This window comes from Perca flavescens, chromosome 19 (genome assembly GCF_004354835.1).
Source record: "Perca flavescens isolate YP-PL-M2 chromosome 19, PFLA_1.0, whole genome shotgun sequence".
Lineage (NCBI taxonomy): Eukaryota > Metazoa > Chordata > Actinopteri > Perciformes > Percidae > Perca > Perca flavescens.
In genome coordinates, this window is record NC_041349.1 from 12,033,073 (window position 1) to 12,047,640 (window position 14,568).

Sequence of the window (14,568 nt, forward strand, 5' to 3'; positions counted from 1 at the left end):
CCCGTTTCCTTTCCTCCATTTTTTTTTGTTCCTGGTCTCCTCCATCGTCACTCCGCTGCCTTGGCTGGTCCGAAAGGTCCCACCATCTTCATGGCAGCGTAGTTCTGTGAGGATGGAAAGAAAATGTTACTTTCCTTTTGATTCCCTCTCATTTGCTTTATTCTTTCTCCCTCTGGACGAACGACAACACACAGATAAAGACATATTTCCATTCTCTGTCTTTCTCATCCACATACTATCTTCTTTGCGTCATTTTCTCCATCTTTGTCTGTCTTTCTTTGTCATCCAAATCCATTCCCTTTATCGTTCTTTCCTCTTCTTTTAAGAGCTTTTCCTGTACTGCCATACCAAACTACACCAATAAAACATTATAGATCAAAGGCCAATGTTAACACATTTGTATTCTTTTCTATTTAACTGTTTCTTCATCTCTCAATTTTATAGTATTTTTTTTAATGATCTTTTGTTTCTTTTGCCTTTTTGCTCATAACTCTCTTTTGTTTTTAAATGTATTCCATCTCTCCACTCTTTTCCTGTCAGTCGCTTTACTTTCAGCCATCTAATCAAACAGAAAAATGCCAATCAGAAAAGGCAACGATGGCCAAAACTGTGAAAATAAATCGGAATTATCATTTTATTGTGCAAACAAATAAGTATATGTCTCCCTCTGTCTCCATCCATGCACCGTGACGGTTTCTTACACACACACACACACACACACACACACACACACACACACACACACACACAAACTCACCGGGAAGGAGTAGAGGAAGACGCCGAGGAAGAGGAAGATGAAGAAGAAGATGATGAAGAGGATGATTAACCACTTGTACCGCCTCCACAGGATGAACTTGAGGGTCTTATAGGGGGAGGAAAACCACAGGAAGGAGGTCTCTGGACGCCTGGGAGGAGAGAAGAAGATGGGAGACCATATTTATGTGTTTGAATGTGTGTGTGTGTGTGTGTGTGTGTGTGTGTGTGTGTGTGTGTGTGTGTGTGTGTGTGTGTGTGTGTGTGTGTGTGTGTGTGTGAGACTCACTGAGGCTCCTCCAGGTGAGGGTTCATGTTGGGTTCGTCTCTGCCGACGCCAGCTGGTCTCTCCTCGTGCTCCTGCTCCGTCACGATCTCCAGAGACATCTCCACCTTCCCCTGAAACACAGACGAGGGGTCTTCATCGCATGGGCAGATTCATCCACGCATTTAACTAGAAGCACGATGACGTAGCTTGTGAGCTAAGTGCTAACCACGCTCGTTAGCCAGGAACTGGTCTACATCGACGACGATTCACTTTTTTTTACGGGATTGTTGATTGGTGCCGTCGGAAATTCCACCGGATATCCCTATTTGTCGGCCGGATGCCTCTCACCTTCCTCTTTCTTTGTGTTGGCGTTCTAAACTCTGGTGGATTTCTGAAGACTATGGTTAACTGCTCCTCAGATCTCTGCAGGGTAAATCCAGACAGCTAGCTAGAATATCTGTCCAATCGGAGGTTTCTGTTGCACGACTAAAACAACTTTTGAACGTACACATGTTCCTGAAGCTATTTTGCAGCGGTACCGTTGCCAGGAGGCAAACTCCGCTCTCTGGCTTGAAAGCCCTGCGAATGACGATTGTGATTGGTTTAAAGAAATGCCAATAAACCAGACAGTCCTTCCAGAAAAATGCTGAGTTTTTTTGTGATTGTTGCAGGCAAAAATCCTTGATTATGGGGCACGTTTTTTTTAAAAATGCGATGGAATATGCGGGATATTTATGCAAGTTTATGCAATGAAATTGCGGGAACTTGCAAAAACTGCGGTTGAAAAAAAAGTGATTCCCCCCAACACCCTGTTTTTCGATGATGTTCACGTCGCGTAATTACGTCACTTCATAACGAAAATGGCTGCTCTTGTGTGAAGTAAACGCAACATTTTTCAACTTTCTGCTAAGATATATTTGACTTTTTTACAACGAAAATGCGGGGATTATGAAATCATGCAAGCCCCACATATTTCACGCGGAAAATCGGCAATTTATGCTGCGAAAGTGCAGCGTATTTGAAGAAATGCGGCCCCCGCAAAAATATGCGGACTTTGGCTGATTATGCATTGAATTACGCGATTGCATAATCGCGTTTTTCTGGAGGAACTGACCGGAGCAGATTTTTCCTCCCATCCCTATCAGACTAGCCAGACCTTCCTCCGCAGCGCTGTGGAGGAAGGTCTGGCAATGCCAGACTAGCCGGGAACATGCGTGCTTGGTGTGCGTGTGTTTGATTTTTCTCACAGCGATGATCTTCTCTCCGTTTTGCTCGCAGGTGCAGGGCCACCATCCTTTGACGGTCTTCTGTTCGAACAGAGACACCAGTCTGTCGGTCGGCTGGCTCAGCAGCTGCAAGTTGCATTTTTCTGGAGACTTGGCCGGACGCAGCATGTGGTTCAGGTCCATTACCAGGTGACCTAGAGAAACATTCATGGACCATGAGGACAAAATCAATCACAACCATAAGGAGGCTATCTGATAACCTCAATAAACAAATTTCTTCGGTATTAAAAAAAACTAACTGTAGTTGAACCCAACTAAATGTCAAGTTCAGTGTTCGATTAGTAGTCTGTAAAGTCTTTTGGGAAAAGTCTGCTTCAGTAACGGCTTCGCAGTGTCAGTTCATACAGCAAACATTAACATGACAATTCTCTATTTAAACAAAAAATAGTTTTCACTTGTTATACAGTGACTTTAATGAGTGCATTTAGGGATTAAAGGGTTATTTTTTTTACACAGCAAGTGGTCTGTGGTGTGAGGTTAATCCAACCTTGCAAAGTGAATCAATTCCCTGAATAGAAACCCAACTATTTTTTTTTCTTGTAAATTTGAGAGATATTTCCCGTATTTTATTCCCTTCAATTTCAGAGAATATCCAAGTTTTTCTCGGAATATTACCCGTCCCCCGGCTCCATAATTATACACTTTACAATGGCCCTAATACGATGTTGTACAAACCACCAAGTTCTTCTTCTTTCTACGTATTCTAAACCAACATGAAGTGTAGTACATCTTGTGTGGCAAAGGATGTTGTTCCCTCCAGACACAGAGTGTCCACAACAGTAAATGTGAAAGCTTTAATGAATTCATATTGTCTGAAACTGGACATCGATTTCTATAAAAATGTTAAATATCGGGCGCCCAAATAGCTCAGTTGGTAGAGCAGGCGTCAATATGTAGAGGTTTAGTCCTCGACACAGTGGGCCACAGGTTCGACTCTAACCTGTGGCCCTTTGCTGCATGTCATTCCCCCTCTCTCTATCCCCTTTCATGTCTTCAGCTGTCCTGTCAAATAAATGCCCAAAAAATCATCTTAAAAAAAGATGAAGAGAAACATTATCACTAATTTTCCACATCAGATGTCACTGAATTACTGAACAAAAACAATATAAAATCAATATGAAACTAGTTTGCAGGTTCAGTGTTGAGTGACGATGCCTTCAGGAAGCATGTCTTAACCCTTGTGTTGTCCTCCCGGGTCAAAACTGAAAATCAACACTTTTTCGACATATTTTTCAATGCGTTTCAAACATCATTATCACCTTGTTTGACGCTTTTTTCAAAGCTTTTTTCTGCTTTCAAGGCTTTTGACGCTTTTTTCAACGTATTTGGTGCTTTTGTCACTTATTGCCATTTGCCAACATTTGAATTGTACTTGCGAAGAGCATTGCATGGAACCATCCATGTTATTTTTGGGCAATTTTGTTGAAAGAAACCTACATTTCTCATATAGAAAACTTTGAAAAGGGGTCAGACTTGACCCGAGGACAACAGGAGGGTTAAGCTAAAGGAGGTCCGAAAGATGGATATTAAGATATTAGCCTTGAGATGCTTTTGGGAAACCCAGATCTGTACAAACCATTGGTATCAGCTGTCTGTGTAGCCAGTTTTTCTTGAGGACTAATTGCTGGGTGTGTTCTGAGTGAAATACAGACGATGCTGTGGTGAAAGGTAGTTAGCAGAGTTCTGATCATCATTGACGTTAAGTATGGAGGGAGTGTGGGTAGATGAACGGCTGAAGAGAGACTAGATGTCCACTGGAAGTCTTTTTCCACAGCTAGCTGCAGTTTGACAGTGCGGCAGTAGGAAAATGGCTCGTGTTGGACCCTCGAACCGTGCAGGAAGATTAACAGTCAGTGGTCCGAGCTGACGAGCTGGAGACAGGCAGGAATGGAAGAAATGCTTTGAGGTGGCCACACACCCACGGACTGTATGAGGCGAATAAACCCGAGCGAGAGAAGAAAAAAAACGCTGCAGCGGAGTGAGACGGTGACGGACGGGAAGAGATCTGGATTCCTCATCTTCCTCCTCCTCTCGCACCGCAGACGGACGCTCGGTCTACAGAGCGTCATCCTTCATCTTTGGCAAAGATGAAATAATACAGAGGGGAGGGAAATAGGAGAGGCACGGCGGCAAGTTATTTCAAGGGACGGGGCTGGGGCAGCGTCAGGGGTGAAGGAAAGGCAGAATTTTGACAGCTTGAGAAGAGAAAATAAAACGGGCCCTTCCTCTCTGTGAAATGTGCCAACACAGTGGAAATGGAAGAGCGTTAATTCTAAAGATAAATGTTATCGCAGTAGTTTGTCTGTACCCACAGCGCACATGTGGTTCCCTGGATGGATTTCCCACCTAAAGATGAATTAACTTTATTTGTACAACTAAAAGGCAGTAATCTGGGAAATATGGATCCATTTCCAGTAAGCCTTTTACTCAAGTTTAGTTTGGAAGTCAGAAACGTCACGATAGCTCAGATCTAGTCTATGTCCACGACGTTCCACTTCTGGGATTGCTCTGTTCCTGCCGAAAATTCTGCCGGATTTCACTGTTTCCGGCAGACAGCTAGCTAGACTATCTGTCCAATGAGTTTTCTGTCGCACGACTAAAACAACTTTTGAACATACACATGTTCCACCAAAACAAGTTCCTTCCCGAGGCTGTTTTGCAGAGGCACTGTGGCTCCGTCCAGGGCTTAGTGCCGCCCAAGACGATTGTGATTGGTTTAAAGAAATGCCAATAAACCAGAGCACGTTTTTCTCCCATCTCCCAATGCTGTGTGGACTAGCCAGACCCTTCTCCGCAGCGCTGTGGAGGAAGGTCTGGCAATGCCAGACTAGCTAAAATCCAACGGAGAGTGATGAACCGGAATGTCTTCTGTCACTCCTGCACTATAATTGCACTGATTGTAATGACAGGTGTATCCATATTTAAGTGGATGGTTCCCAATTTGAGCCAAAAAGAGCCAACAATGTGGATTAAATATATTTACCTGGGAAATATTGTCACTAAATAAATGTATTAGTCCTGTTAATGTATCATGAAAATCAGCATTTAAAGCTAATATAGGATGAAAGAAGTGCATTAATTTGACAATAGAAATGCGATTGTCTTCGTTTGGTTTAAAGGCAAACTTTAAACCAAAGGTCGAAAGAAAATAAAACTTAAAAAAAAAAACATTGGCACCAAATCGATAACCAATGGAAACACGTGCACACGCACACGAACGAACACACCCACACACACACTTAGAGCCCAGTGTTTTACCGAGGTAGTCGTCGAAGGAGAACTTGTCATTGTCCCAGATCTGGATGGTGAGTTTAGGAGCCAGTTTAGTCTCAGCTTTATCCAGACTCCAGAAATGTTCCTGCAGACACACAGAGGGGAAATAAAAGAGAAAAGTTTACCATTCTCTAACATCTCCTGTCTTTCTATGATGTATTTTCACTCGATATTAGGGCTGGGTGATATGGCCAAACTCTTGTCCAGTTGGTAATAAATGATTCTCCATACTTTTATAAATTGTAGTACGACTGTGTTGGATGATGAGACAGAAGAGAGGAGAGAGACGCTCTGACATGTTGGGAGGCTCCTTTCAGTTTAGAGCAGCACTCCATCGACACATCTCTCACTACATCACCACTTCCACACGGGGACACTTTCTATCTGCACACACACACATTCGTTTCTGTGTGTGTTAGACCTATTATCACCTCTGGTAAATCCACACTAAACTGCCAGACAGTATCTGATCCTGTCTCACCTTTGTACTAATGGGCTTCACTGTGCAGCTGCACACACAGAGATTCCTCCATGTCTCATTCCATTCCCTCAGTTGTCCTTTTTATCTGTGCGTGTGACACCTTGGCTGTTGTTATGTTGATAAAAAAATTTAATAAAAAGGCTTTTCACACCTGAAATCAAATCGGTCCCCTGTGATTCGCAGCAAACGTCAATACGTCGCTGTAACTTTTCCTAGAAGTACTCGGCGAGGAGATTTTCCGCAAATTACTTTCTTACTTTATTTGTCCCCAAAGGGCAATTGGTTTTGAACCATTGAGTGCAACATAAAGCAAACACGAAATATCGTTACTCGGGCTGCACTTCACCCAGTGGAAGCCTGGATTCTGAAGTTTCAATGAGTGATGAGTGACTTCCCACATGATTTCCTGTCCTGAGTCCATTCGGGGAATCCACAGTGTCTCAATTAGCAGGAATGAGAATATCTATCTTGATTTACACTAATGAGACGGGTCTCTCCCTCCATTACCAGACACTTGTCCCGGAATGGGTCTGATGAGTCTATATCCACGATGTTCCACTTCCGGGATTGCTTTGTTGCAGCTGGAAATTCCGCCAAATGTCACACTTTCTTTGAGTTGGAATTTTAAACTCCGGTGGATTTCTGAGGACTATGGTTAACTGCTCCTCAGATCTCTGCAGGGTAAATCCAGACAGCTAGTTCGACTATCTGTCCAATCAGAGTTTTTTCTCGCACGACTAAAACAACTTTTGAACGTACACGTTCCACCAAAACAAGTTCATTCCCGAGGCTATTTTGCAGAGGCACCGCGGCTCCGTTTGGTGCTTAGCGCCGCCCAAGAGGATTGTGATTGGTTTAAAGAAAAGCCAATAAACCAGAGCACGTTTTTTTCTCCCATCCCGGAATGCTGTGTGGACTAGCCAGACCCTCCTCCGCAGCGCTGTGGAGGAAGGTCTGGCAATACAAGACTAGGGTCGTAGTGACAGCAGGTGTCCAGGAGGCATCCAAATCAAACAACCAATACCACCTCAACTGGCTCTTTGTTAGAGTTAGGGCTCTACAATCTCTTTAAAAACTCCTGATCTGATCTCATCCTGGATACTATAAACTGTGGAGCTGTGAAGACCTCTGGTCTGAAAGGGCTTTTGATTAAAAGACAAGTTTATTTTTATGTAACAAGTCCTACTTCACACAATTTCAAATGCTGATTTATGCATGGGTTACACATTTTATTTAGAAATACAAAAATGATTAAAATCCAATGGTAAACATGCATAAAGTTGTGATTCTCTGATTAACATACTGTTTGATAGAGATGCTTTCCTTTTGTGAACTGTGATACAGTGATAGACTGATCAGTCCAGGCGCCACAGCTGGAAAGATTTGAGGTTTCAGGTGAGAAATAAATTGAAACAACACAAAAGGCTCTTGAGCACTCTATATACTTTTTATACGCTTTCTGTTAGCATTTAAACAGCGCGTTGTCCTCCTGTCTATCCTCACAATTCAGACTTTTTCCCCTGAGGCCCAGGACTCACTTTTTCCTCTGAATATTATACTCAAAACGTCAGCGCTGACTTTTAGCAGGGCGAACACACACAATCTGTGTAGTATTTTACTGAACAATGCATCTGATGTGCTCCCTGTATCTGGCTGTATGTTTAAAAGACTCCTCTCTGCTGCCTGCGTTATGACTTCACACTCACTCTCTAAATCAGAGGTCTAAATCCACATCATGCTCTCACACTTCATAACAACACACACAAACACTGGGAGTAAACACACTACACCCTGTGTGTGTGTGTGTGTGTGTGTGCATGCGTGTGTGGCTGCTAAAGCATGTACGCATGTCAGTGTGTGTGTGTGTGGCTCACTATATCCACAAACTCTGTCCAAGTACATAAAGTTATCAATCCACAGCTGTCAAAAGTAGGGGTGGGACGCAATATACGAGTGTGTGTGTGTGTGTGTGTTCTCTACAATATCTAACAACATCAATCAACTTCCTTTTTGTTGCCAGACTGCTAAGTACAGTACAGAGTCTTCTTTAGACTTGTCATCGTTTCCTCATCCCTCTTTCACCCTCTCCCCCTAAATTAAGCTCTATAACGTTCAATTATTGGCAACACGACAATTATCTTAGGCTTACAGATGTATTCTTTTTCTCTCACAGTCTCCCATTTTGTTTCTGAAATTATTTGAGGTTGTGTAATAAAGCATCTTTTACTCAATCCTAGCAGCTACATCTTTTAATTCAATATACTTAAGAATAATACATGTGACTTTAAAACTAGTTCGTAAATGCGAGAATGTTTTCTAAAATTATTTGCAGGCTGAAATTTTTATTTAGAATTTAACAGGAGCTTTTATGTTATTCCTTTGGAAAATAAGGACTTCCTACTTCCTGTTTATTTGACTTTAATGCTGCTATAATCGACATATTAATATGAACAATTGATCCAATGACCATGCAGTGTTAAAGCCGTTGCACAGATTGACAAACCCATAGATAATTATTAGCCGATTAACTCCTATTATGGAGATTCTTTTACATCTGTTAGCTCAGTGTTTTGGTTTTACGGCCCATAGATTTACTGTTTTGGTTCACTCTGGCCCCAAAAATCAATGCAGGTTTAAAACACGTATTTAAATATGCAGAGGAGTAGCAGGGCAGTGCAGGTTAAGTTAATATTTATCAGCCTATATTCCTAAATTTGCACAGATTTAATGGGGCTGTGCTGGTGTTTTGTCCACGATAGCAGCTGCAGCACATGGGAGATGTAGTGTACATTCGCAGCACTCCACCTTTTAATATTTCAACATGCAAATAAACTTTATAGTATAAATAAAATGGCGGACATTACACACATGTTGTACATCAGTAGAAATATACTTAGAAAAGATGAAAAGTTAGAATTCTACAGACGAGGATTAGGGCCATGTGTGAACAAATGTATTTGAGTTCTGAGTTTAAAGTCAGAATTCTGAGTTTAAAGTCAGAATTCTGAGAAAAAAAGTCTGAATTCTGACTTTTCTTTTGTATTCTGACTTTAAACTCAGAACTTAAATATTTTTTTTTTTCATCTGTGGCCTTAATACTCTTCCATAGAATTCTGAGGAAAGCACACTCTAGGTTTTCTGAGCTGAACTAATCGAGTTGAAAGAGACAACAAGTGCGAGTGTTGATCCGACCCTGTGACTCAGTGGTTATATCACCGACCACTGAGCTTTCTGGCTTCATAAAAATCAGTTTCTGGCCCCAGCTCTGTTTTGGAATGAAAGCTCTCCACCCAGCAGTGTTTTATTCAAAACTCCCTCTCGTCTCCTCGTCTTCTCGCTGATTGAGGATGCAGCTACGAGCGAGCGAACGCTGTCGTAAAACATGTCGGCTGCGGGCGGCTAAAGAGGCTCGTTTTCACGCCAAGTAAAGCAAATGACAGCCATGATGTTATTCCAGTATTAAGTGTGATGTTATTTTAGCTCTTCGCTACATGTTTCTGTTGAGTCTCAGGGATTCAACAACATCTAACTCACTCGACGTCACTTCATTATTTTTGTTAATTGAGGGCCACTGTAGATTATTCAGGGGCAACTCCTGCTTTCATTTATGCACTTTTAGAGGGGCCATGCAATTCATCAATTAACTGATTTCAACCAGGTTCAGTAAACATCTCTCTAATAAATTGGGTAATCTCTGTATCTGTGTGTGTGTGTGTGTGTGTGTGTGTGTGTGTGTGTCTGTCTTTGAAATATCTCATGAACCATTCATCCAATCTACTTCACACTTTCCTGGATACTCAAGGAACTTGAGGTTTAGAATTTGGAGCAGTTTGGACAGCACTGGATATTGGATATTAATAAACTGTGAATCAAACTAAACGACCGAACAATAAGTTGGGGGAAAATGCGCTGCCATAACGCTGGCTCTTCTGTGTCTACCCTTCACAATAAAAGCCCAGCTTAAATTCACTCAGCATTTTGTTTGGAGGAAACTCAATACAAATGCATTTCTGCCCTTCACAATAAAAGCCCAATTTAAATTCACTCGAATCATTTCGCTAAGATGAAACTCAATAAAAAGACACTAGATATCAAACAAAAGCCAGACACTATATCGTATTAAGTTGCTGTGAGCTGTAAATTCAGCAGTTCTAAGCACACAGCAGAAGATAACGCCATCTCGGAGCTGACCGGGCAAAGAGAGGTCTCTTTCTCATTCAGACTCACCCTGGGTCCGGTTGTTTTAAGTGGGCTGCTAACTTAGGCTAAAACACTAATAACTTTACCGTTGGCAAAAAGGGTGTGTCGCATTGACTTTAATGTAGCGCACGGCGGGAAAAATGACATTAAAACACAGCGGGTCTTACAGAACACAACACTACTCGCAGTGCACCCGGAAGGCAGCGCAGACGCCTTGACGATTTAAAAAAAGTAATTTCCCCATACATTTAATGTCTCTTTGTGGGGTTTCGCATCTCTCTTGTACGTAGTAATGTTGTGTCTATTTTTGGTAATTTTTATTTCCTCTGGGGATGTTTTGGGTCTCTGTGTTCATTTGGCGTCTCTTTGTAGTCATATTGTGTCTCTTTGTGGTAATTTTGTGTCTTTTCTTCACATCTTTTTGGACCGTTATTATCATTCTATCTGTGTCTAAAATGTTGGAAATGCTAGAGCAGATAATCAATAAATAACTCTCAAAAAGCTTAAAACTTGCTAAAGAAGTTCAACTACAATCATTAGATCTGAGAAAAGTCTTTTGGTTACATTCATTTGGCTAAGGTGCTGCTACAAATTGCTTGGTAAATTTCAAACAAATGAAAGGAAATCATTTCATGTCTTTTGTAGAAAAACTTGAACATTGAATTGAATATAGAAGACATTGAATTGAATATAGAAGGCACCACAAAAAAATATATATATAATATATAAAAACGATAAAAAAAAAACAATAAATAAAACGATATATTGTGTGTACTATAATTGATTCTGGTTTGAAAGTGCTTCAAGTTGAAATTTTATCTTTATATTAGTACCCCAGGGCTCCAGACTGCGACCAAATGGTCGCATTTTGCGACCAAAATTTGAGACTGTGCGACTGAATTTTACATCCAGTCGCACATGTGCGACCAGTAAATTTGCCCCCTTTTTTTACACGTTAAATGTCGAAACGTAGGTACCTGAGCGCGTAAGCGCAAGCTTATCTGTCCTATCTGAAAATTGACAGAGAGCGGTGCTGCGACACAAACACACACACTCGCGCAGAGTTGCGATCGGCGCAAACTACGTCGGCTGCTCAACTGTGCCCTGGTGACTGACTGACAGGCTGTAAGGCAAGGCAACTTTATTTCTACAGCACCTTTCAGCAACAAGGCAATTCAAAGTGCTTTACATGAAACATTAAAGAGCAATTGAAAACGGTCATGATGAAAATACAACAGGTTAAAAAAGTTACAGTGAGTAAGAAATGAATAATTATTCAATTTAATAGGTTGTAGGGATGGTTTGGGAGGAGAGAGGGGTTTTATTTTTATTTTTGTTTAATTTCTTTAGAGTGTAACATATTCTAATAAAATAACATAATGTTCTAAGTACATAGGATAAATAGGTTTGGAATTATTTTTACAACTGAAATAATTGTTTTGTAATTACAGAGGAAGTACCGAAAAAATGTACCGTTATAATTTCAGGTATCTGTACCAATATTGGTTCAGATGCGAAAGGTACCCAACCCTAAGGGTAGTAGCCTAAACAATGAATGTTTAATTTTAAGGTGAATTCATTGTAATTGTAGACTAGAGTTGGTATATTTTTTAAATATTTTGTTTACTGTCATGACAGCAATGGTGCCTTCTATGTTGCATCTTATAAGTACTAAGTATATATTAGTAATACAGTGGAAATTAGTAGAAATGTGAATATTTGGTTAGCATGTTGATTTACGGTGTGTGCCCCTAAATTTTCTGGTTGCGCCCCTAAAATTTTCAGTAGGGGGTCACTGTGCTCCTAGTGAAAAAAGTTAGTGTGGAGCCCTGTGCCCTTGTATTTACTTTGAATTGTGAATTTTATACTTCTGCCCTTTATGTACATACATTATTTTGCTTTGTGTCAGCACTAGGAAAGTGTTTAGTTAAAATGTGTCTAAATAATCCTATAATGGAGGGGCCAGACACGAAAATAAGCAATTCATTCATCCATTAGATGACAGACTCACCTTCCTGTCGATGGCACAGAGTTGCTCTGCAGGTAAATAGTGGAAAGGAAACAGGAATCTGTAGTTGAAGTTTCCCTCTCCGCCCAGAGAGCGGTAGTGGACGTCGGTCTTCTGCTTGTTGTGTTCGTGTCCGTCGAGCCAGCTGAGAGTTTCCCAGTCAAACACATGATGGTCATGTTGTTAATTATTGTATTTTTTTTTTGTATTTAATAATTACGATGAGATAATTAATACGGTATTTTTAAAAGAGAACCAAACAAAAATGAAGAAATGAAAACAGAGGCCTTCATGATTCATGTACCCTTTAACGTAGATGTCACTCATTTTCTCCCCGCTGACGCTGACATCATCCAGGATGACATCGCTGGTGTTCCAGATGATGCAACGCAGGAAGAACCTGAGCGAGAAACAAAACTTTCCATGTATTTATTGGTGTACTGATTGTATTTGTTTACTGATTTTATAATAGTCTGTCATGGTCATGGGAGTGAGAAGATGAATGGATGAATAGTTGGCTGACAGTTTAATGGATGGATTTTAAGACTGAATAAAAGACTTACTAATTTACCAATTGGTTGACTGACTGATTGATATACTGATCTACTGATTTGTTGTCAACTGACTTAATAACTGACGTACTGATCGACGGAGCAACTAACTCACTGATTGAACTGATGAACTGAAGGATTCACTGACTATCTAGTCTATATCCCCGACGTTCCGCTTCCGGGATTGCTCCGGTGAGCACCGCCCATGATGACTGTGATTGGTTTAAAGAAATGCCAATAAACCAGATCCCGTTTTTTCACACTAATTGATTGACTCACTCACTGACATTGTGACTAAGTGTGTCATCCATGGAAAGGTATGGTCCATCTCAAACCAGAGTTTGCATGTCTACAGTGCACTTCATGTGTGTGTGTGTGTGTGTGTGTGTGTGTGTGTGTGTGTGTGCGTGTTTTTGTCCCTACTTCTTAGCCTTGCGTGGTGTGATGTTGAACGGGGGTCCAGGGGGTCCCAGGGACTTGGGGAACAGGTCCACCCACATCATCAGACGGCCCTGACGGACAGCACAAACGACCAATCAAAAGACAGAAAAGGACACAGAAAAACAACAACCAAAGAGAAGCTCAAACACTGACAACAGATGGTGCTGGAAACATGTATGATTACCTGCTCTATGTCGGGCTGCAGTGGACTGTACAGTGGTCTGGTCTCCACATGTTCAGGTACAAATCCCATTTTCCTCAAGATGACGAGGGACAGCCGCTCCTTAATTGGACCGAGGTGACGTTTAGACACATTTTTGTCCTCTGAAAACAGACATACACACATACACACACACACACACACACACACACACACACACAAAACGAACAAATCGAGGTTTAAGTGTAGGTCATAGCACTCTTTTAATGACTATTAAAGCTCTCGGAGTGGAGAATGGAAACACAGAATACTGGGTGGACTGGGATGAGAGCAGTTCACATAGGAATTATTTATTATTCACACACACACACACACACACACACACACACACACACACACACACAGCCACACACACAAACTGTTCATGGGTCTGTGCATCACAAATGACTGAGGAAAATCTGCGTTGGTTCCAAGCTAAACTAAAATATCAAACTAACGTCAAAAGTTTATGACTGTAAACTTAGAGTCACCTCAACTCTGAGAGGAGAGGAGGAAAAGACTGAAAAGTGGGTAGGAGAGGAGATATAACAGGAAAGAGGCAAGAAAACAAGAAAACGAGAGTCGAGACAAGGAGAAACGGAGGTATGTGAAGTTGAAGAAAAGAAGAAGAGAACACAGAAATTAAAAATGAAGAAAAAGTAAAGAAGAGAGAAAGGTGGATGAAAAGGGGTGGACTATAAAAGATGAGAACAGAGAGGATGATATGAAAAGTGGTGAAAAGAAGAGCACAGCAAAGAGAAGACGAGAAATTAGAGAGGAAGGTGAATGAAAGAAGGACTGAAGAAGAGAGAAGAGTAAACGCAGGTAATAAAGAGAAAAAAGAAAGCAGGGGAAACAAAAAGAAGAGAAAGAAAAAAAGGAAGGGATAAGAAAGGCGAGAAGGATGAGGAAGAGAGGAGGGGAAGAGGAGTGATACAAATGGCAGAGAGAGAACATAAATTGTTAAAAGAGCAAGGGAGAGCAGAAGGGAAGATGGAGGAATAATAGAGTAGAAAAGATGAGAAAAGGTAGAGAAGAGAAGAAGATGGCAGGAAATGGAGAGAAAGGTGGGTGGAGAGAGGAATAGACAAAACAAAAGTAAGAAAGA

General features: G+C 41.2%; 1 protein-coding gene across 8 annotated transcripts in view; it reads right to left on the reverse strand.

The window, feature by feature from the left end:
* dysf (dysferlin, limb girdle muscular dystrophy 2B (autosomal recessive)) overlaps positions 1-14,568 on the reverse strand; it is a 122,775-nt gene continuing 108,207 nt past the window's right edge. For all 8 annotated transcript variants that reach the window (XM_028606135.1, XM_028606132.1, XM_028606130.1 and 5 more), the window contains 9 exons: positions 13,446-13,585; positions 13,244-13,332; positions 12,574-12,669; positions 12,273-12,414; positions 5,566-5,665; positions 2,269-2,441; positions 1,043-1,152; positions 758-905; positions 1-104 (listed from right to left, as the gene is read on the reverse strand). In XM_028606135.1, the coding sequence (XP_028461936.1) occupies positions 48-104; positions 758-905; positions 1,043-1,152; positions 2,269-2,441; positions 5,566-5,665; positions 12,273-12,414; positions 12,574-12,669; positions 13,244-13,332; positions 13,446-13,585 (1,055 nt within the window). In that variant the 3' untranslated portion in view covers positions 1-47. The remainder of the gene's footprint in view (positions 105-757; positions 906-1,042; positions 1,153-2,268; positions 2,442-5,565; positions 5,666-12,272; positions 12,415-12,573; positions 12,670-13,243; positions 13,333-13,445; positions 13,586-14,568) is intronic.